This window comes from Protomyctophum parallelum (assembly GCF_964188405.1).
Source record: "Protomyctophum parallelum genome assembly, chromosome: 1".
Lineage (NCBI taxonomy): Eukaryota > Metazoa > Chordata > Actinopteri > Myctophiformes > Myctophidae > Protomyctophum > Protomyctophum parallelum.
Window position 1 is genome coordinate 83773434 of NC_139697.1, and position 22789 is coordinate 83796222.

At 43.1% G+C, this 22789-nt stretch overlaps 1 protein-coding gene across 4 annotated transcripts in view; it reads left to right on the forward strand.

The window, feature by feature from the left end:
• mtmr4 (myotubularin related protein 4) overlaps positions 1-22789 on the forward strand; it is a 73988-nt gene that overhangs the window by 37177 nt on the left and 14022 nt on the right. For 3 of the 4 annotated variants that reach the window (XM_083785475.1, XM_083785476.1, XM_083785473.1), the window contains 12 exons: positions 999-1028; positions 2625-2707; positions 5479-5645; positions 6830-6926; positions 9322-9435; positions 10968-11158; positions 13494-13622; positions 15970-16081; positions 17545-17740; positions 20027-20212; positions 21331-21501; positions 22620-22774. In XM_083785475.1, coding sequence (XP_083641601.1) covers positions 999-1028; positions 2625-2707; positions 5479-5645; positions 6830-6926; positions 9322-9435; positions 10968-11158; positions 13494-13622; positions 15970-16081; positions 17545-17740; positions 20027-20212; positions 21331-21501; positions 22620-22774 — 1631 coding nt within the window. The remainder of the gene's footprint in view (positions 1-998; positions 1029-2624; positions 2708-5478; positions 5646-6829; positions 6927-9321; positions 9436-10967; positions 11159-13493; positions 13623-15969; positions 16082-17544; positions 17741-20026; positions 20213-21330; positions 21502-22619; positions 22775-22789) is intronic. The other variant, XM_083785474.1, reaches the window with a different exon arrangement.

Sequence of the window (22789 nt, forward strand, 5' to 3'; positions counted from 1 at the left end):
CATTTCCTCCTATATCCAAATATTCCAACGGGTTATGCTGCTAACCAAGCTAAATAGTACTTACTTTGCACAAGGCGAACTCCTTTAAGACATTATCACAGCTTGGTGGGCCAGGGTATCCTATGCCCCTGCTAAGTTGGCATGAAGTTGTTAGACACCACACAGTGGCAAAGCTCATTAGGCAGGAGATTTTTTTATTTTACATGGCACCTAGCTCCCACAGGTCCGACCCGCACTGGCAACATAATCCAGCGGTCTGCTTTTTACTGACGTCAAGCCTCTCTCCTCAAACACAAACAGGCCGTTTGTTTGCATTTACTTGGCAGCATAGTTCCCCCCCAGGCCCTTCTCCCCCAAATCCCTGTCATCTTTTCCAACGCAGCTCAACCAAAAATAAATAAGTTAGCCATAAATCCACCATCCATAAATCCGCTGAACACTGTGTGCCACACTTAGTTACACCATGCTGCTCAATGTTGCAACATTTCACCTTGGCTGGTTTTTTATTAAAAAAAATTTTTACAGCAGTTTTAGTTCGGGTCATTGAGTTCAGGAGACAGTAGCGCTTGCATCCCAGAGTAGACTGGTATTCTGTCCCGCCTTGACCCCAGCTGTATTATGTATGAATGTAATTAGGACCCCCCGTCTATCCCCCCCATAGTTGGGCTTCTCTAAACTATTTTCTTATTCTTTGCCCCTTCCTTCATCCCACGTGTCTATGATTTCAGTTTTCCTTGATTACAAGTAGCTCACACTGTTGTTGCTGATCTGCTCTGCGTCAATGATCTTTCATCTGTCAACCTTCTTTAATTGTCTCCCCCATAACTTGCAACATTTTCCTTTTTTGTTTAATAGTTTTTTTGTTTTGTTTTTTCATTTCCTCCTGTCTTCCCTGTGTCTTCTCCTTTCTGCTTCCCCTCTCTCTCTCTCTCCTCTCTCCTCTCTCCTCTCTCCTCTCTTTCTCTGTGCGTGTGCTCCCTGGTGTCACTATGTTCTAGACCTACCCAGGTGTGGACAATGAGATCTCTGTGAGTACCATCATGTGTCAAATGCCACCCTCTGCCACAGTCTAGACGCATTCAGTCGCTCAGGCACTCTTCAGGCTGTTCCAGCTTTATCCACTTAAGCCGGAATTTATACTTACTATACTATACTTACCCGTTCTACCTAATATGAGCACCAAATTGTGAAGGTAGCGTGGCGATGTTGCACAGAGAACTGTGACCCATTGAAATGAGTTGCTGCTTCCCAGCATGCATTGCACTGTTGCACTGTGTGAGGCATGTGTGCGACGACGTCGACGTTGCACAGAGAACTGTGACCCATTAAAGAGCAACATGTAAGTGGTGTCGTGTTAGGCAGCTGACGTGAGGTAGCTGAATTGGTGAGGCATAATAGGCAACCAACTTTAGTGTGACGCGACACGCACCCGGATGTTCTCGACAGCAGACAAACAGCGGCGATCATTGCTTAGCTCTTTAATAGTAAGATGGTGATGTTGAACGGCAAAAATAGCCGATCTACAAGCTCACAATGGGTAGCATTGTGATGCATTGTGAGCTACAAGCTCACAATGCGTCACAATGCTACAGCTATTCTTCCAAAAATGAAAATGTTAGGGACGCCTGCCAGGTTGAAAGTGGTTAAGCCACATTACATTGTACCTCAAAATCAATGTTTCTGGTTTTGACAAATATTGGATGCAGAAGATTGAGAATGGAAATGTAATAATTATTATGCCCTCCTTTTATGAGTCCCTCAAAATGTTTACTGTTTTGAACTACATGGCATGAAAAGGTTGTTGTGGAAGTCAATGCACGAGTTGGACGAGTTGGCCAAAGATCAAAGCGCAGTCAGGAATTAGATTGAATTGTTTGGAGTGGACCTCTTTAACAATCCGGTCCACAATAGCACTCACAAGCCCTGCGCATAAATCCATGCAATGGATAATCATTTATAATTTGCTGTGATTTGATGTGTGGCTTCATGATCGCGCCTAACAAGAGTTCCAGGGGTTTGAGCTATGGGCTCCTACCCTCCCCAACGAGGGGAGGAGCCTGTGCTGTCTGTGTGCTCAGCGGCTTGCCTCTTCATCCTGCCTGTCTGTACCAGTGGTGGAAAAAGTACGCAAATGTTTTACTTGAGTAAAAGCATAAATACTGCAATGTAGATGTACTCCGTTACAACAAAATGTACTCAAGTAAAAGTACAAAAGTATATCGGCATTAAAATGTGCTTAAAGTACTGAAAGTAAAAGTAGTCATATTGCTGCAGACTGTGCGTTCAAAATGTGTGCAAAATCTTTTGAAAATAGCCGATCTACGAGCTATGTATATAGGGTTGAAGTGGTTTTCTATCAAAATTAAAATTTCCAAAGTAACTACAATAGTAACTAAAGTTTTCAAATAATTGTAGTGGAGTTAAAGTAAAAGTATTGAAAAGTACAAATACCTCAAAATTGTACTTGAGTACAGTACTTGAGTAAATGTACTTTAGTGACTTTACGCCACTGGTCTGTACTATTATCAGGGGTTGGTCACTATACTAAAAGATGTCTGCCTCCTTGACAAAAGACTGTCCCAGGCTGACCGGTGAGGTGGTCTGCTCGCTGTCTCCCTCTACAGGTGCCTCTGAGGCTCATCGAGTGCGTGGAGACCAGGGACATGTTCCAGCTTCACATCATCTGCAAGGACTCCAAAGTCGTCAGGTAAGGAGTCAAGGACAAAGGAGTGCAGCCCGCCTGCCGCACCACTTCATGCAAGGGTTTCCAAAACGTTTTAGCTAGGGTTGTCCCGATGACCCGATCACGTCATTTTCAAATGATCGGAATCTGATCTGGAGCAAAAAAGGTGATCAGGACATTCCTAGTTATTATATTATATCCTCCTGATATTGGACTGGATATTATTTTTGTACTGTTGTGATATGGCATAAACGTGTTCTATAAACATATAAACATCGGATCGGGAAAAATCGTTATCGGTAGATAATCAAATTATCGGAATCGGATCGGGAGCAAAGATTTCTAAATTTCATTATGCTTTAAGTAGCATGTGATGTGTCAAATTAGGGTTTTTTCATGATTCTGATTCTGAATCCACATTATTATGTGATGAGGTCATCACATTTGGGCAAGTGGCTATGGTCGAATCCCTGGGACCCAAACTAGTGAAAATAGCAGATCCACAAGCACGTACAAGCTTGTAGATCAATCGATTTTCACTAGTTCTTAAACATTTGTTTTCTAATTTATGGAATTTCTTAAATTTTTCTTTTATTTCCTCATAACAAAATGTATGGATACTGAAAAATAATCCATACATTTTGTTTTTAAATCATAAATAAATAAATGCTTTTTTGGAAGTGGAAAACAAAACAATTAGGGTCCTATAAAAATGTGTCCGACCCTCAAATTCGTCCCGAACCACTGTTTGGGGAACCAGTGATTTAAGGCATCATCCTAAATGTGACTGCAGTGCAAACTAGATGAAAGTACAGGACACACACACACACACACACACACACACGTCCAAGCTTCCAGCACAGTTCCCTGTTAATGCATGAATCAATAGTTCCAGGAATAGAGCTTGGTGGTCACAGAGTGTTACATAAACAGCAACAGTAATAATATTAGCAATGGCAAAGTTGCCCATCTGTCCTTGCTACTGTTGCAGTGTTGCTTTGCTTACCCCATACCACATTGGCAATGATGAGATCATTGTCAATATCCACAAACAATAACATGTGATGTAAAACTGTGGTTTTCAACCTATTTCATAGCCCATTGTTTATTCTGTATTTGAGCCACGGACCACCATTGATGATGACTAGAGAATATTTTGTTGTCGTAGGATAAGATTTTGTCCACAATTCCATGCTGTATTGATGTTGTAACTTGTACCATAGGAGAGATAAGGCAGATGTTGATAAGAATGATTTTGCATGCTCTTGTAATTGGGTAGACTTCTTGGAAATAAAGTAGCCTGATGCAGGTGTTTAACAATTTTACTCTTGAGACTGACAGTGCAACATTTCATTTCACACTCAAGAGTTAAAGATCTATATGGGTCCATTTGGTTACCAACTCTCATTTAGCTGGGGATCACCTGGACCCTGATCAAGGACCACTGGTTAAAAACCACTGATGTAAATCTATGACGCAAGGCAATGTTCATCTTTATGCATGTTACGTAACACAAGTTAGTAAAAAGCAACAGTGTGTCTTTGGTAGGTCAGACCAACCCATATCTATGTGCCAACGTTTCCCCAGCCTGAGCAAGACTCTTAATCACTGACAGCTCCCACCCCAGAGTGTTCATCTGAGCAGCCATCAGCTTGAGTGAAGGTCAACTGAATTTCCCATCTGTGGATGTAACCCATGTCTCCCCTCCCTCATCAAAAGGACACCGCAGTCCTCATTACTTTTCCTAACAGCAGCTGTATCAGGGTGGCCTTGGTTCCTCATCAATAAGCTCTCACATTATTATACTTTATTGAAGGCTGGGCGGCCCCTTGCTAATTAATAACAAGAAAATAGTACCATTACCATTGGACTCACATTGTCAATGGACCCCAGAATTCTCCCTCCTAACATAGACATATTTATGGTAGACGGTAGACGCCTCCTTCGGCTCTGGGGCGTCTGTATCTAGAGGGAAGTCAACATGGAGGCAAGCTTTCCCGAGATTCCTTGCGAAGCGTAACGGAAGGGGACGTTCGGTAGGCCAATCAGAGGCGCGACTCCCTCTTTCCCAGCGGCACTTGCTTTTTTCGATGTCCCGGAAAAGACACGCTGTGATTGGCCAGTAGTCACTTGAGTGGCAGCGACGCAGCGTGCCTTCAGCACTACCGCTTGACTTCCTCCTCCCGCTGGAGACGGGTCGCTCCAACCAGAGCCATAGAGTAAGACAGAGTTGTGACATTAAGGGGGTTAGAAAACAGCCCGGTCACGTGGTTCATGTAACTCGTTTGTCACTGTAAAGCCTATAGACTCCAATAGAAGTCTATGTAGAAAAGCCGCCATTGGACTGGCCCGTGAAGTGAACGTTTGAATGTGTGAATGTTTTGGGCCGATAAAATAATTTGTAAGAAGAAAATCTAAACAAAAAGTGTTTGTACCCTGCCTTTTTTCCCCTTCTTTCTAATGATTTGATCAGCCCAAAACATTGGGCTGATCATGTTTATTGTCATGATTTGTCATGAGGCGAGTTGGCTTTGTCCGTGGCGTAAATGTCTTTATATAAATACTTTTTTATTTTTCTCATGTTCCCTTTGTGGCTCCAGCACCTCACTTAACATAAGTCTTTTCAGCGGATGAGCGGTTCTTTTTACATTTATATATACATACTTTTTTAAGTCTATGGGGAAAGTGAACGGGGCATTATTTTCCGGGCCTCTTGTCGGGGACGGGACTGCGACGCTCTATCTTTTAAAAATATCTCATGTCCTAACGTGTGCGTGTCCGTTTCCCCCCCAAAGATGTCACTTTGCCACGTTCAAGCAGTGCCAGGAGTGGGCGAAGCGCCTGAACCGAGCCATAGCCTCCCCGTCGCGGCTGGAGGACCTGTTCGCCCTGGCCTACCATGCCTGGTGTCTGGGTGGGAACTCAGATGACGAAGACCAGCATGTCCACCTCTGTCGCCCAGGTGACCCCACACACACACACACACACACACACACACACACACACATTTTAGGTTTAGTCCATAGTCTCTTGAATGGTTTTCATTTTAGTTTTAGTCACATTTTTGTAGCTTTAAACTAATTGTATTGTTGAATCTAGTGTCTCACACCTTAAAAATACAACATAGGTTCTCTGTGGGGTTCAGGTCAGGCCAGTTGGCTGGTCAGTTAAGCACAGTAATACCATGGTCAGTATAACAATTACTAGTAGTTTTGGCACTGTGGGCAGGTGCCAAATCAGGCTGGAAAAGGGTTAAAGCCTGTCACCATACTGAAGCACAACGTGCTCTAAATACAGTGGACCAACACCATGCAGATAAGAGATAACATGGACCCAAATCATCACTGTGTTTATCAATCGTAGATGCAACACAACCATCATTGTGGATAGGATATTTTACAGCACTGTGTGCTTGCGTATGTTGACAAGCTTTATGGGTATACTGATTTCCTTTTCCAGGAGCACTTGGCACCTGCCCACAAAGCCAAAACTACTAGTAATTGGTGTACTGACTATGGTATTACCTTGCTTAACTGACCAGCCAAATGGCCTGACCTGACCAGAATCTGTTATATTGTCAAGAGGAAGGTGTGACACACTAGATTCAACAATACAAATTAGTTTAAAGCTGCTATCAAAGCAAATCTGGGATTCCATAACACCACAACAGTGCCACAGTCTTATCACCTCCTTGCCACATCCCAATCATCACTTCAGATGGTCGACATTTCTGTATTATAAATGTTTTTTAGTGGTCTATTATTTTGAGATAGGATTTTTTTAGTTTCATGGGCTGTATGCCATGATTACGGAAGGGAATTTACTTTTCCAAGATATATATCTTTTTAATCATAACTTAGTTTTCACTAGCACTCAGTTATCATTTAGTTTTCGTCAGTGAAAATAGGTAGTCGACGAACATTTAGTATTGGGAAGGACGAAATCTACACTGACACACACACACACACACACACACACACACACACACTCATAGAAGCAGAGTAGGGCATTGAAGAATGCAGACAGTCAGCATTCTCCGATGCTCCAAACTACGCTTCTGTGAGTATTACTGTGTTGACATCCAAGCTATGCCTCGTGTTTGGTTCCCTCCATCTCATGTGTGTGGGGGTGTGTACGTGTGCGCAGGTGATCACGTGCGTCAGAGAATGGAAATGGAGGTCAGGAGGATGGGCTTTGACACGCAGAACGCCTGGAGAGTGTCGGAGATGAACTGCAACTACAAGTACGTCACAGACTAGTCATGAGCCAACGTGGCCAGAGCGCGCACTCTCTCTCTCTCTCTCGTGTTAGGACCCACTGCCTGGAGAGTGACTCAGTATTTTCCAGTCGAGGCCGGCAACAATATCACAAAGACATACGACAGTCAAGGACGTGTGTGTGTGTGTGTGTGTGTGTGTGTGTGTGTGTGTGTGTGTGTGTGTGTGTGTGTGTGTGTGTGTGTGTGTGTGTGTGTGTGTGTGTGTGTGTGTGTGTGTGTGTGTGTGTGTGTGTGTGTGTGTGTGTGTGTGTGTGTGTGTGTGTGTGTGTGTGTGTGTGTGTGTGTGTGTGTGTGTGTGTGTGTGTGTGTGTGTGTGTGTGTGTGTGTGTGTGTGTGTGTGTGTGTCACAAAATAACGCAACATGTCGTGTTACAAGGGAGATATGAGACGAGTGCATGTGCAAACGTGATTCTGAATAAAGCTCCATTCTTTCAGGACTGGGTTATCTTTCCATGGTGAATGGTGAACTATAGATATCTGGTACATTCTCTTTGTTTACTTAACGTCCTATGCTGTTTGTGTGAATAAGCAAGACCGAGATTAGAGCAGCCAGAGAGAGTATTGTGTCAGAGGTGACAGACACACAGGACAACTGGCTAATTAAATGCGCCATGACCTGCTGAGGCCTATGACTCATAGGCACTGTGTAGCTCCTCTCTCTTTCACTCTCTCTCTTTCTCCGTCATTGTTTCCCTCCCGAGCAGTCATAAGACAAACGGCAGGTGAATAGAGCACCAAGTATGACATCAATATTGCTAGAGGGCGCTAAATCCATGGGTTAGTGATCTTAGATCGCCTCATATAAGAAACTGTGTTTGAAAATCCCGGCGGTTTCACTCATGCATATGAAGAATCCATATGACTGAATCCAGAAATGACTGAGAGAAAACGCTAATGTTACTGCTGCCCAATTTGTTACATTTTAGCTAGCAATCGACTGTATCAAACATGACTGACTGACTATCGTAAACGATACCTCCCAGACAATATCGCCAAGACAGTTTGTTTATTTCTGGACCATAATTCTTATATGAGACGATTTCTAAGAGAAAAACGTCCACGAACCCCTTGGAACCAGGGGATGAGCGAGTGACCTACAAGCTGATCTACAAGCTACAAGTGATCTACAAGCTCGTAATGTGGCACTCGGTGCCGCGTTATGAGCTTGTAGATCACTTGTAGCTTGTAGATCTGCTATTTTAGAATACCGTAATCGTGAAAATGTGCAGCAAATATTTGAATATATATTCTTTCAGAACTAACGTTTTTTAACTCATGCACACACTGGTATATCACCGTTTAGTTTCCTACTGAACTCTGTTGCTGTCCTCTCCTAGCTGGATATATCACTGTTTAGTTTCCTACTGAACTGGTCTCCGTTGCTCTCCTCTCCTAGCTGTCCTGTCCCGTTTAGTTTCCTACTCATTGCTCTCCTCTCCTAGCTGGATATATCCCTGTTTAGTTTCCTACTGAACTGGTCTCCGTTGCTGTCCTCTCCTAGCTGTCCTGTTTAGTTTCCTCCTCATTGCTCTCCTCTTCTAGCTGGATATATCACTGTTTAGTTTCCTACTCATTGCTGTCCTCTCCTAGCTGGATACATCACTGTTTAGTTTCCTACTCATTGCTGTCCTCTTCTAGCTGGATATATCACTGTTTAGTTTCCTCCTCATTGCTCTCCTCTCCTAGCTGGATATATCACTGTTTAGTTTCCTCCTCATTGCTCTCCTCTCCTAGCTGGATACATCACTGTTTAGTTTCCTCCTCATTGCTCTCCTCTCCTAGCTGGATATATCACTGTTTAGTTTCCTCCTCATTGCTCTCCTCTCCTAGCTGGATATATCCCTGTTTAGTTTCCTCCTCATTGCTCTCCTCTCCTAGCTGGATACATCACTGTTTAGTTTCCTCCTCATTGCTCTCCTCTCCTAGCTGGATATATCCCTGTTTAGTTTCCTCCTCATTGCTCTCCTCTCCTAGCTGGATATATCCCTGTTTAGTTTCCTCCTCATTGCTCTCCTCTCCTAGCTGGATACATCACTGTTTAGTTTCCTCCTCATTGCTCTCCTCTCCTAGCTGGATATATCCCTGTTTAGTTTCCTCCTCATTGCTCTCCTCTCCTAGCTGGATACATCACTGTTTAGTTTCCTCCTCATTGCTCTCCTCTCCTAGCTGGATATATCCCTGTTTAGTTTCCTCCTCATTGCTCTCCTCTCCTAGCTGGATACATCACTGTTTAGTTTCCTCCTCATTGCTCTCCTCTCCTAGCTGGATATATCCCTGTTTAGTTTCCTCCTCATTGCTCTCCTCTCCTAGCTGGATATATCACTGTTTAGTTTCCTCCTCATTGCTCTCCTCTCCCCAGGCTGTGCTCCAGCTACCCCCAGAAGCTCCTGGTCCCAGTGTGGATCACTGACAAAGAGCTGGAGAGCGTGGCATCGTTCAGGTCCTGGAAAAGGATCCCTGCGGTGGTCTACAGGTGCGTTTACACAGACAGTACTCAACTTCTTTTGTATTCCACTGTTGATTTTGGCAGAACATTTAGATTTTATAGTCATAGTATAGTCACATTGGAAGGTTTTGTGTTTGTCTAGTTTTAGCTCAACTAAATATCATACGATTTTAGTCGACTAAATCTACAGATATAGTGATATAGTGATATAGTCAACTAAAATGTATTTTCGCAGGCATTGATGCCGTCGTAATGACTTTTTACACTGCTATTGAAAATACCTATTTTCAGCATGCAACCACGGGTAAAATGACTTGTCTTACTTATACTGGATCTCTTGTCCCTCCCTAATTTTTTTTTTTTTTTTTACAATTGTCAATACTAGTCCTTACCCGTTCTGAATTATGAACAGCAAATGATGTTGGCCACTGTCTACTGCCCCATCTGGTGGAGTCATGTTAATATACTGTAAGGTGCATTTATAGATAGATATTTGGTCTTAGTTTTAGTTGTCATAGCTTACCGGTAGTTTTAATTTAGTTTCTATTTCGATTTCCGCTGTGAAAAAAAGTAGTCGATTTTTCATATTAGTCGATTCATAAAATAATTAATGATAACAAATAAAAAAATATAGCTGCAAGCAGCAATACGGTGGCAATGCAATATGCAAAAATTTGTAGAGGCACATGTGCAAGCAAGTTTCATGGCTGTAGGCCAAACGAGGCATGACTTATGCCTGTTCAAAGTTCAAACAATTGCAATGCCGCCCCCCTTTGGCCAATTGGAGTAAGATTGGCTTCAGTGCTATTGGAATGACCCTCTACCATACTGAACAGTTTGGTAAAAATGTGACTCTGCATTCATGTGGTAGGGCCATAATTTGCGATATTCATTGGCTCATCTGGGTTTTTTTCCACATACAAACTTTTCTTTTCTCCAAAAGGGTTTTGAGATATTGGTCTCAAAGGCAAAGTTTGTGGGTAGAATGTTTTGTGCAGATTACTTAACAATCCCAGGAGAAGTTTGCATTTAACTGTTTTTCAGATCATTCAAAACAGCGGAAAGTGGCAAAGTTGTTCCTCTTGTGGAGATGCATCTGTTTAATTCAAAGTCAAATAGTTCATGAGCTATGCCTGTTCAAAGTTTGCATTTTTTAGGGGCACTTACCCCTCCTATGCCCAGTTTGTGTATTTGTTTGTACCCCATAGTGATGACTTTGATTTGCTGAGCACGGAATTTGATGATGTATGATGATGAGAGCGCCCCTCACTTCACACAAGTGTGATTTTTCTATGTTATAGTGCCACCCTTTTGCCAATGGAGTTTCGTTTCTTTGTCGTTTGGCATAGCACTCGACCATATTATTTCCGAGTTTCGTAAAAAAGAAAAAGACGGTTAAGGTCGTAACTCGTAAGAGCAGGATTACACCCCCTTGTTTGTGTCATACTCTAATTAAGCTGCAGCACCAGTTGTTTAATTCACTGTAATAATGCTGTGTAAAGTGACCGGTCTACTTCCTTGTGTAAACTGACCATGTGGTGGTCCTTCCTTTGTGGCAGACACCAGAGGAACGGGGCTGTGATTGTCCGTTGCAGCCAGCCTGAGATCAGCTGGTGGGGCTGGCGGAACACGGAGGACGAGTACCTGGTGACCTCCATCGCCAAGGCCTGTCTCATGGACCCTGGTACCAAGGGCAGCGGAGCCCGGCCCCGCAGCCAAGGCCCCGACTCCTCCTCAGACAGTGACTTTGGTAAAAAGCAATTCATGAATACAAATCCAGTGAATGGAGCAAGCTAGACCAGCTCATAACAAACAATATTTATGAACCATTGAGACCTGTGTCACAGTTCAGGCATATAAAAGAAGATATATCACAGTTTGTTTTATAATCACTTGCTTTTCGATGTGCACAGACTTTGAGAGCTGTTTCAGCATACAATGTAAGTCAATGAAAAGCATATTTTGAATTATCAATTTCTAATCACTGGAGCAATTAGTTTTTATTTCTTGTCCACATTTGGAGTTGCAAGACAACCCAAACCTCTACAAATGTGGTGTTACCTTTTAACTCTGAATTGAAAGTTGATTCCTGATGTCTACTTTTGCTATCGTTTACATATGTTTATTGTTTAGCCTAACTCACACTGTCTCATTCATTCAACCCCAACTCAAATGTATCCCAATTAGACTGAAGGGAACCACACACGGAGAATGAAGCTAAACACGATTCAATGTGTTGGGAATCTGCCATTCTCTATTCATGCCCCTATTCAATGGGGTGCAGTGTTGATTGTCAGCAGCATAGACAGACGGCATTCACTAGGGTTAAATCACTTTAGCATGTGCCATTTTAGAACTTTGATGCAAGTTCTGCATGTATTGTTTGTTGATGACCGTAATTCAAGGACAATTATAAAGTCCTTAGCTCCTGACCACACAGCAGCCACAGTATACTTCCAAATCGCTGTCTCAACATTTTGGGGCGAGTGACGAAGCCTGGACAACACAGCAGTTTGGCTAAATGTTCAGGGCCATTGACCGGTCTCACACACAATCCCAATATGGCATCTTCTCAAAGGCTAGCATCACCAGTGTGAATGAGACTCTACTACAGTGCTTCTCAAACTTTGTGGGCTTCAGTAGTCAGTACCCCCTTTTCCTGATTGCTGCCTGAGTCGATTAAAGGGGATACTTTCCCCTTTAATCGACAACATTTTGATTAGAAAATACTGACAAATCGTTTTGGCATCTATTGTTGGGTATTAACTCGAACCGTTTTCTCGACTAGCATCAAATTGGACACCGCTCTAATGGAACCAGTTGAGTAGTCTACGTGCTACGCAGGTATACCCCAATAAGAAATCCCCATGGTTTCTCCATGGTTTCCGTATGCATACAGATTAATTAAAATAACAATCACACTTGTGTGAAGTGAGGGGCGCTCTTATCATCATACATCATTTTACATCAGCCATCACATTCAGTGCTACAAACACATTCCTTACACACATACAATACACACAAAGCAGTTTTACACCCCTGCACACCAATGCAATAAACTAGACTACACCACTGAGGCCCCTTTTCCACCAGTTGGTTCCCAATGTGAACCGGTTCAGTTCTTTTTGGTTTTTAGTCCATGAGCCAGAGCTCCAAAATTGGAACGTTAATTATGAATTGAGTAGGCAAAACCATACCTATATTAGATTGTTATCACCATGAAACTTCCCCAATTGAGTACTTACATGAAGGCAATGATTTATTATATTACAAATTTTACATTTTTAAATATGCAAATTAGGCATTATGTAGGAAAATATGCAAAATAATCAAAAATATGAAAAAGGTACTACTGTGGAAGGGTTATCATGTATTAATTTACTTGTATTGATCCTATAAACAATTTAATATAGGGTATAGTTTGCCCACCCATTTTGGAGCTCTGGCTCATGGACTAAAAACCAAAAAGAACTGAACCGGTTCCCATTGGGAACCAACTGGTGGAAAAGGGGTCTGAATGTAACACAGAGAATCAAAGTCACTTCATTTCATCAAGTCCAATTTTGCACAGAACACTCCATTCCCTGCTTTGTTTCTTTGTTGAGTCAGTTGGCAGAGAGGCACAAACGATTGGGCGAGACACAAGGGAGAAAGTCATGGTGGGATTCGGTCCCAGACCTGAAAAGGTCTGGGACCAGTGGTGAGGCTATTCAACCACCCCAATGTCAGTGACAATACAATATCAACCTGCTGAGCTGAGAAATAACATGGATTTAGTAGAGCAGTCAGAGACATCACGAGACATGGCCAAAGCGGGGGCATATCGGTGTGAGGCACAATGATGTCTCTTCATCATCTTATCTTCATTCATCCTCCTCCTGAACCCACCTCTCCCACTTGTCAATGTCATCATTGCCAAACCCCATTGTCACGGGCCAGGCCAGCCCGTGCCCCATAGACACAATGATTGAAGGAGTTTTTTTGTATCGACACTGAAGTTGAATTGTTTGTCACCTGTAACCTCCGGCAACAGGCCAGCATTATCACACCCGTCTCCCTCCCTCTCTCTCTCTCTCTGGACCCAGACTCCTCTCTGATAGGAAGCCCTGGCTCTGATGACAGCACCGTGCCCCAGAAACTGTTGATCCTGGACGCCCGCTCTTACACGGCTGCAGTGGCCAACCGGGCCAAGGGTGGAGGCTGCGAGTGTGAGGGTAGGTGTCTCCACACATACCTAACTAGAAATGCACTCTGTCGAGGTGCCAACTTGTGCCTTGCATACAAGTAGGCCATATACATGGCCGACTTGTGTGCAAGCAGAGTACTGCTACTAATAGAAGTACTAACTAAACTAAGTACTGCTACTAACTAATATCTATTACAACTGCTGTTCTAAATCCTTTAGACCCGTTATTGACCTTATACCAACCTTGAAACGTACCTTAGTTACGTCACCATCAACAGCCAATAAGGGACCACCATTTTTACCCCTACATACATACATACATACATACATACATACCGGTACGTACCCAGCCAATCACCAAACGTACCTTAGTTACGTCATCAAGAATGGTGGTCCCTTATTGGCCGGTGGACAACACTGACATACAGTGGACAACACCGACATACATACCCAGCCGATCGCAGTGCTTGCGCAAGTAATAATAATCTTTCCTATCTAGTCTCCTGTCGATCTCCCTTTTCTGTTGGGTGGCATGGTGATTGATGCAGCATGCATGTCGCATTGATACAACGTTGTGAATGAATGTTACAATGTGGAACTCTTTCTAAAACTCAAGGCGGTTTTACAGGTATGTTGTAAAAATGTAATCATGTGGATCTCGGAATCCATAATGTTAATGGTTGTGGATCTGGGATCCAGGTGTCCAGCCTATGACATAGTATGTTTTCTACCATGTATGACTCCAAATTTGGGCAAGGTTTTACCCTGGTCCCAAGTCCCATTTTCTTTCAATTATAAAATTGAATTTGCACGCACGCACGCACGCACACACACTATAGAAAGATAGTCTGGCATGATTTTTTTCTTATACACCGTTTTGTGTTTGTATCAGTTGTTGTCTCCACCAGGCCGAAGGCATGGGGGGAGAGTATGTTTTGCACTCCGTCCGTCCGTCCGTGTGTCCGTGTGTGTGTCCGTGAGCAGCTAATCTCCGGCACCGTTAACCTGGTCGATGCCAAATTTTGCACACACACTCCCTGGATGGCAACGATGAACCTCTGCCCCAAAATTTCCAGAACGGCCTGTTATAGCGCCACCAGGAGGCCGCTTTGTGCCGTTAACCCGGTCGATGCCAAATTTTGCACACACACTCCCTGGATGCCAACGATGAACCTCTGCCCCAAAATTTCCAGAACGGCCTGTTATAGCGCCACCAGGAGGCCGCTTTGTGCAAAACAAGTTTTTGCACAGTACACCTACAGATTTTGTCCAAACATCACGCAAATTGGTACACAGTCTCTCTAGAGCCATTCAACGAAACGGGTCTTTCAGATTTCTCAGACTCCATCCTGATTGGTTAAGATTGGCTTCCAAAGTTCACAGGAGTGCTCAGTTTCAAACAAAATGCTGCAAATCATGAACACATCGCGTGAAATTGTGCACGCACATTCCCACTAGGCCGAGGAAGAAATGCCACATGAACAATTTCAACTCGGCCTCAAGGTGGCGCTATAACTGGCCGAAAAGTGTTTTTACCTCTAATTTACTTTTGTTGCCCTTTTATCCAACCACCAGATGAAGGCAAGCTGCAATGTCCTACATTCCTATCCTGGTGGAGACCTGTGCCCAGAAGGGCACTTTTTCTAGTTATTAGACTGTTTTTGAGGGGTGCAAGCCCCTCCTATATTCAGCTATTAGTGTAGATTTTCGTCTTACACAAACATTAAATTCCCATTAGCCTGAGCTAACGTGTTAGGTTTCTGGTCTAGAGGGGCGGGTCGCGGCTGAGATTTGCGCACGCCCTGATTGGATCTCATCGATCTGTCCGTCACCCCCGGCCCCTCCTCTCCCCCCTAGTGCAGCGCTACGTCACATCATTTGGAGCGACGCCCACCCGGAAGGGTTGACTCCCACTTTTAGACCAGAGCGGCCAATGCGTTCCCCCAGGCTTTCAATTTTTGCACCAACAAAAATGAAAGCCTGGTACCGAGGCTAAATTCCCATTGACAATGAGTGGAGAATCTACGCCATATGTGGATGAGCAAATCGGCTAATTTCATCCTACACAAATTCCCATTGACAATGTCCCATTGACAATGAATGGAGAATGTGTCTGAGCAATTTACTCATATTTTACGTCTATTTTACGTCATGATGATGTACGATGATGAGAGCGGCCCTCACTTCACACGGGTGTGATTGTTTTTCAATTATGGATCATTTTTATGGCCGATTGTTTGAAACTCACCTCATGGAAACAAGACGAACACTTGTGATTATGGTCTTTGCATACTGAAATCCGCACGTCTTTATTCATTATTATTTAAGTTATTTTAAGTTAAGTTATTATTTTTCTATGTTGTTCTGTGTTTTAGAGTACTACCCTAATTGTGAGGTGATGTTCATGGGAATGGCCAATATCCATGCCATCAGGAACAGTTTCCAGGCCCTGAGGACCGTCTGTAGCCAAATCCCAGACCCGGGGAAGTAAGTCTACACTTCTGACCTTTCTCACTCAGACAGACTCTCTCTCGCTCTCGCTCTCTCGCTCTCTCTCTCTCCGACACAGGGTTATAGTCTATAGATAACGACCAGATTCAGGCCAAGGCCTCTGACCTGCTAGCCACAGGATCATAGCAGGTGAATGGTTTCATAATCACTGCACATTCTAGACCTTTCTGTCCAAAGTGGGCAGTGTAGAGTCAACCAATTCATTACTCAAGTAGAGTAACACTAGGCAGGGGTGTCTGCCCAGACTTTTAAATGCTACTTTCAACATGACCAGCTCAACTTATTTTTCCTATGAAAATAGATTACGGTAAATATGTACCTGAGGGGCTTTGGAATAGCGGAGCTGGCGTTAAGCATACTATAATTGAAACTATGGCGCTGTCCATGGTTTTGAACAAATCGCCAATGTTCAGAGGTCATTCGTGATTATTTGGTGATCATGATATGTCGGCTATTTTCAGCAAGTGTAAAATCAGTCATTACGACGGCATCAAGGCCTGCCAAAATACATTTTAGTCGACTAAATCTACAGTTGATTTAGTCGACAAAAATCGTATGATATTTAGTCAACTAAAACTTAACACTAAAACATTCCAGGTGACTAAAACTAAACTGCAAGCAGAGCGTGCAAGTACTGTAGACCGCTACGAACTGTCAAATCTCAGCTTCTCTGTGAAAGAACGTTTGAAATATTGAATTATTAGGTTTAGCTATTTGCTACGTACAGTACCTAGTTTTCGGAGGTAAAAAAGTAGTATTGTGAAGTATGGTAAAAGTTTCTATCTATAAAACAAATACAGTTCTATCTATTTAGAAGTCTCCTGGAACCCTTTTTAGTTTCTAAATGAAAAAAAAAATCATCTATCTGATGAAAAAAATAGTTGTAATGAGTGACGGCTTTCGATGGTGACGTACTGTATATGTCGATCAGTGTCGGGTGGATTAAAGGAAATGCCTCTATGTACTGTATATATGTATAATGTAAGTTGATTAGCGGTATACTGTGGTTACTTTGCGTATGCCCCATTTGGTACGTATGTATCGTAGCAGCATATGACGTCAGGGTATAACTGGTACAACTACTGTAGCTCTCAATGATGACGCAATAAAGATGTGGATTAAAGGACCCAATGCCAGGGTGTAATTAGTTTTTGATAATGACGATATGTTTTAGTGTCTGGAGGATTAAAGGTAATGCCCCTACTGTATGTATACATGTATGTAATCTGACACCACTGCCATATCAAGCACAAGTAGTCATAAACGTCATACTCACGGTGCATACACATCAAACGGCGACATACGCATCGAAGCACTGGACGAAAACTATTACTTGCACGCTCTATTACCTAGTAACTATTGAAGAGACTATGACTAAAAACTAAAATCTAAATTTGCTGTCAAAATCAACACCGTCTCTCCTGTTTCTGTATGTGTAGCTGGCTTTCGGCACTGGAGAGCACCCGCTGGCTGCAGCACCTGTCCGTCATGCTGAAAGCGGCCACTCTGGTGTGCTCTGCGGTGGAGAGGGACGGGCGGCCCGTCTTGGTGCACTGTTCGGATGGCTGGGACCGCACGCCCCAGATCGTGGCTCTGGCCAAGCTCCTGCTGGACCCTTTCTACAGGACATTAGAGGTCTGGAAATAATATAATAACTTTATTTATATAGCAGTGGTTCCCAAACTCTTTCATGTCAAGGACCCCCAAATTGACACTAAATTGCCTGCGGAACCCCCATTTGAAGAGATATGCCAGGGACCCCCATAAGAGAAGATTCCTATGGCTCTAGCAGTGATTCTCAACTATTTTCATCTCAAGGACCCCAGGTTTTACCTGAATTATGCTACAGTGCCCCAATTAATGGCATTTCTATCTCTGGGACCCATTATATTGTAAAATCAAAGTTAATTTAACTGAGAGTGTACAAATGTAATCAAATGGAGCCATTGGGGTCCATTTCGTTCCATTTGCACACTCTCTGAGTTACAGACCCATAAGGGTCCATTTGGTTCCTAATGATCATTTAGCCGGGGACCCCCTAGAACTCTCAAGGACCCCTAGGGGTCCCTGGACCCCACTTTGGGAACCACTGTTATATAGCACCTTTTCAAAAACAAGTTTACAAACTGCTCCACAGTAACAATAAAAACTAAAATAATGTATAAACAGTGCAACAGTTTATAAAAAAGGCTGTGCGATAGAGGTGAGGTTTAAAAGAGTACCCTGAGTTTACCCGCCTGAGGTCCCCAGAGTTCCACAGTTCCACAGCCGAGGGGCCTGTATACGTCTAAAGTCCGGTCGACCTTTGTGACATGGCTAGATTTTGCAACTGTCAATAAAGCCTTTCTTGATTATCTCAGGCAACGTCCTGGCTCCTAAAAGAATAAATGTTCTAGACTAGAGAACACTGGGGCCGGGACACCATTTTTATGGGTCCCTTTTTTTTTTTTTATATATTTTGTTTTTAATTATTATTTCGAGACATAAAAAAACCCGATCAAAAACAAATCATGAATTATTATTATTATTATATATTTTTTTAATTTCATGACGAAATGCAAAAAAAATCTAAGGAATCCCATAAATTAGAGCATGGGTTTTCAACAGGTGGTCCGTGGACCACTGGTGGTCCGTGAAGGTATTGCATGTGGTCCCTGACCATGCATTTTTGTAATGTAGGAAAGTGAAGATTTGTATTTTAATTCATTGTATTGACCACAAGTTGAGAAACAATGCAGTAAATGACGTGGTGACATATGATGACGCTCGATCGATGTTGTCAGTTACTGGGAAGTCGGACGTCAAGAACTTCCACAGAAAAGGGAGTTAGAATCTCATGAGAAAACTGTACCTGATGGCCTGGTTGAGTCACCATTATAAGGAAATGTGCCCATAATTAATTGCATGTGTCTGCTCGCTCATACATACAGTAAGTTACAATAGCAACATGATTTTAATATGGAAGGTTAATTTCCCCCCCTCCAAATCAGTTGAAAACCCCTGAATTAGAGCATAACGTTTCAGCACTTCTCAACCTACCTTCATATAATTTGTCCTCACTAATGTTCATGCCACAAGTCTCATGGGAGGGCTAAAACAAGAATGACAGCCAGGTGAAACAAGCGTTCTCCGTTGTGCATCTGTCCCCCCTTCTTTTCATATGATTTTCTTTTTTTTTATGCCACAAACATGTATGTTTCTCTGTCACAACCACCTGGCTGTTGTTTTTGTTCGTTTGCGACGTTTTTTTGTTGGTGCAATCACTGTTTTGTTATGCGTTTCCTGTAGCTCCAGACAGAGTTAGCTCAACATAAGCTTAGGTGGCATTTCAGAGTTGTGCATAGGTAGCTCCAACCAGAGCCATAGAGTAAGTAAGACAGAGTTACGACATTGAGGGGGCAGGTTCATGTAACTAGTTTGTCACGGTAAAGCCTATAGACCCCAATGCATTCCGTAAACTTCCGGTTCAGGCCTTTGTCACTATTCGCCAATATAAGTCGATGTAGAAGAGCACCATTGGACTGGCCCCATGAAGTGAACAGAGTTGTCTTATTCTATGGCTCTGGGTCGCTCTAATCAACAGCAGCGATCATAAGCCAGGTTTCACCTGGCAAAAAATGATGTTAAAATAAATCTGTCACTGGTGGACTGTTTCTGAACTGCTCACAGCCCTCCTATGAGACTTGTAGGTCTGCTATTTTCCACTAGTTTGGGTCACATGCAAACATTCATTTTTGGGGATCACTGTTCTAGATAAGCAGATGTACCTTCTTCATCCCACATGTTGCTCATTGTCTCAGATGCCGTTGACTCCATTGGCTGATCATGTTAGGTTTAGCTTGTGTGGGTTGTTTGTTATACCCCCTGAATTGTAACGCATTTTTTCCCCCTAACATGAACTGTCCCACCATGCGCGCACAGGGTTTCCAGTTGCTAGTGGAGACGGAGTGGCTGGACTTTGGACATAAGTTCGGGGATCGCTGTGGCCACCAGGAAAACGCAGACGACGTGAGCGAGCAGTGTCCCGTCTTCCTGCAGTGGCTGGACTGTGTCCACCAGCTGCTCAAGCAGTTCCCCTGTCTCTTTGAGTTCAACGAGGCCTTCCTGGTAGGTGGCAACCCCCCCCACAACCTCTGGCCCCTTTTAGATGAGAACGGTGTTCATAGAAATCAGCAAAATTAAAGTATTGTTAGCTGGGGTCTCTTTATTAGACGTTTTCGGGAAGTGAAAACGCAACAAAGAGAAAACACCTTCCAGAGTGGGAAATCTTTGAAAACACCGTTTTCCTCCCGTCTCCCATGTAAACGGGCAAAACAATGACATGCATGGCTCACGTGGGTTCACAGCGCATATGTTTATTACATTGATGCAGAGCCGTAGGTGATATTTAGAGTTCCTACAATGAGCGAGTGCTCGCTCGCCCCGCTCATCAATACAAATACAAACGTAGACTAGCGATGGAGAATGTTAAACCATGATGTGAACAAAAAGACTTGATAGGATGTCGAACCACCTTGGTTCGTACATGGGTGACTGGTCTATCTGGCAGTCCGTCACCGCCACCTAGAGACTTGGCATGCACATTACAACGTTTTCATTAAACGGTCACCCTTTATGTAAAGGCTCGATAAAAAATGAGAACAAAACGGGACTCTCTGGAGACTGTCCTCGTATAAAAGTGGTCTTTGTTTGCGCTGTCTCATAGCTTCCATTGTTGATTTTGTCTAATACTATGACGACTACCTTTTTTCACTGACGAAAACTAAGTGGAAACTAAATGAAAACTAAAGCTACGATGACTAAAACTAAGACTAAATATATTAACAATTTCATCAAATAGAAACTAGACTAAAATGGTGGAAGGGACTAGTGAACAAGTCATTTTACACTTTGTTGCATGCTCAAAATAGCCGATCTAGAAGCTCACAACGTATCACGCTGCGACACGTTGTGAGCTTCTAGATCGGCTAGTGTAAAATCAGTCATTACGACGCCATCAAGGACAGCCTTGATGGCGTCATTTCGGCTCACGGGTGCTTTGAAGTGCTTTGAAATTACCATGGGTGCCTGAGAAATCCTGCTAATTCAGCACCTGGTTTACTTTATATATTGTTTGTTGACACTTGCTTTGGTAATGTAAACCTATGTTTCCCATGCCAATAATGTCACTCTGAATTGAATTGACAGAATTCCTTTGTGAATATATATCTTGCTTATTCGTGCAGGTCAAGTTGGTGCAGCACACATACTCGTGCCTTTACGGCACCTTCCTGTGCAACAACGCTCGGGAGCGGGAGGCGCGGAACATCTACAAACGCACCTGTTCCGTCTGGTCCTTGCTCCGCATGGGGAACAAGAACTTCCAGAACTTTCTCTACATCCCCAGTCACGACATGGTATTCCTTCTTTTTTTTCTTTTTTTTCGACTAAAAGCTATAAAAAATATAGTTTAAACAATAATTGTTCTCAGCCAAGTGAATGGCAGAGTTCACACCACAGCTATGCTCTTGTGGATTAACCTTTTACAGTCTGTCTGTTGTCATTGCTCTGCCGCCTTCAATTTCCGCCTTCAATTTAAAAATATATACGTTTTTCTTAATTTCAACATTTGTACGAACATTTTGGAGTTAGGTGGTTTCTTCCCACTTGTGAACCCCGGCATTTTGAGTACCCTAAAGTTTTACGTTAGAAATGTTGAGTAATGTTAACTTGCATATGTTGAGCAATTTTCATCACACATGTGTTGAGGTCAGCACATTTGGGCAAGTGGCTATGGCCACTTGCCATAGCCTTGTATAGGTTGTTAAAGCTGCTATAAGCAATAATTTGTCAAAATTGTAATGATTTTTTTGAGGGGCGCTAGCCCCTCCTATATACAGGTTTAATGTTTGTCTTTAGTTCAATGTTTGATTTTTCTATGAAGGGATAATTTACGTCATAATGTACCATTTACGTCATATTGTCTCTTTATTGTTAACAGCGTTTAATGTTTGTGTTTGCACCGTTTGTTTCATATCACCTAATTAACATGAGTTAGACTTTAATTTATTAGCTTCACACGGGTGTGATTTTTGGTATTCAGACAGCCAGCAATGAGTAGAACGCTCCCCCAAAAGAATAGTCTCTGTGACACATCTAGGGGCCACAATCTGCATTCAAAGATGTTCCTAGAAACTTTGTCATTGGTCGGAAAAACAACCCGGTCACAATGACTAACCAATCAGGAAACAGACAGGCAAATCGACCAATAACAAAGCTTCTTGGAAAATCTTTGAATGCAGATTGCGGCCGCTAGATGTGTCACAGAGACTGTGACATATTATTTATTATAGCAGCTTTAATGGTATGGTCACATATTATGCCAATTATGAAAGTTAGCATCCGGCAGTTTCTAAATGCTGGGGACCCATACTCAAAATTAGCGGGGTTCACATTGGGCTCTACGGGCTGGCAAGTAGACTATTATTATGCTGACACGAGCATGGACATTCCTTGCTGTCTGTCGTCGTGCCAGGTGCTGCAGCCGGTGTGCCACACGCGGGCGCTACAGCTATGGACGGCCGTCTACCTGCCCACCTCCTCCCCGTGCACGGCCATAGACGACGCCATGGAGCTCTACCTCTCGCCCGGCACTGCGGGAGACGAACTCACCTCCCGCTCCCTAGACAGGTACGGTTTATGAGC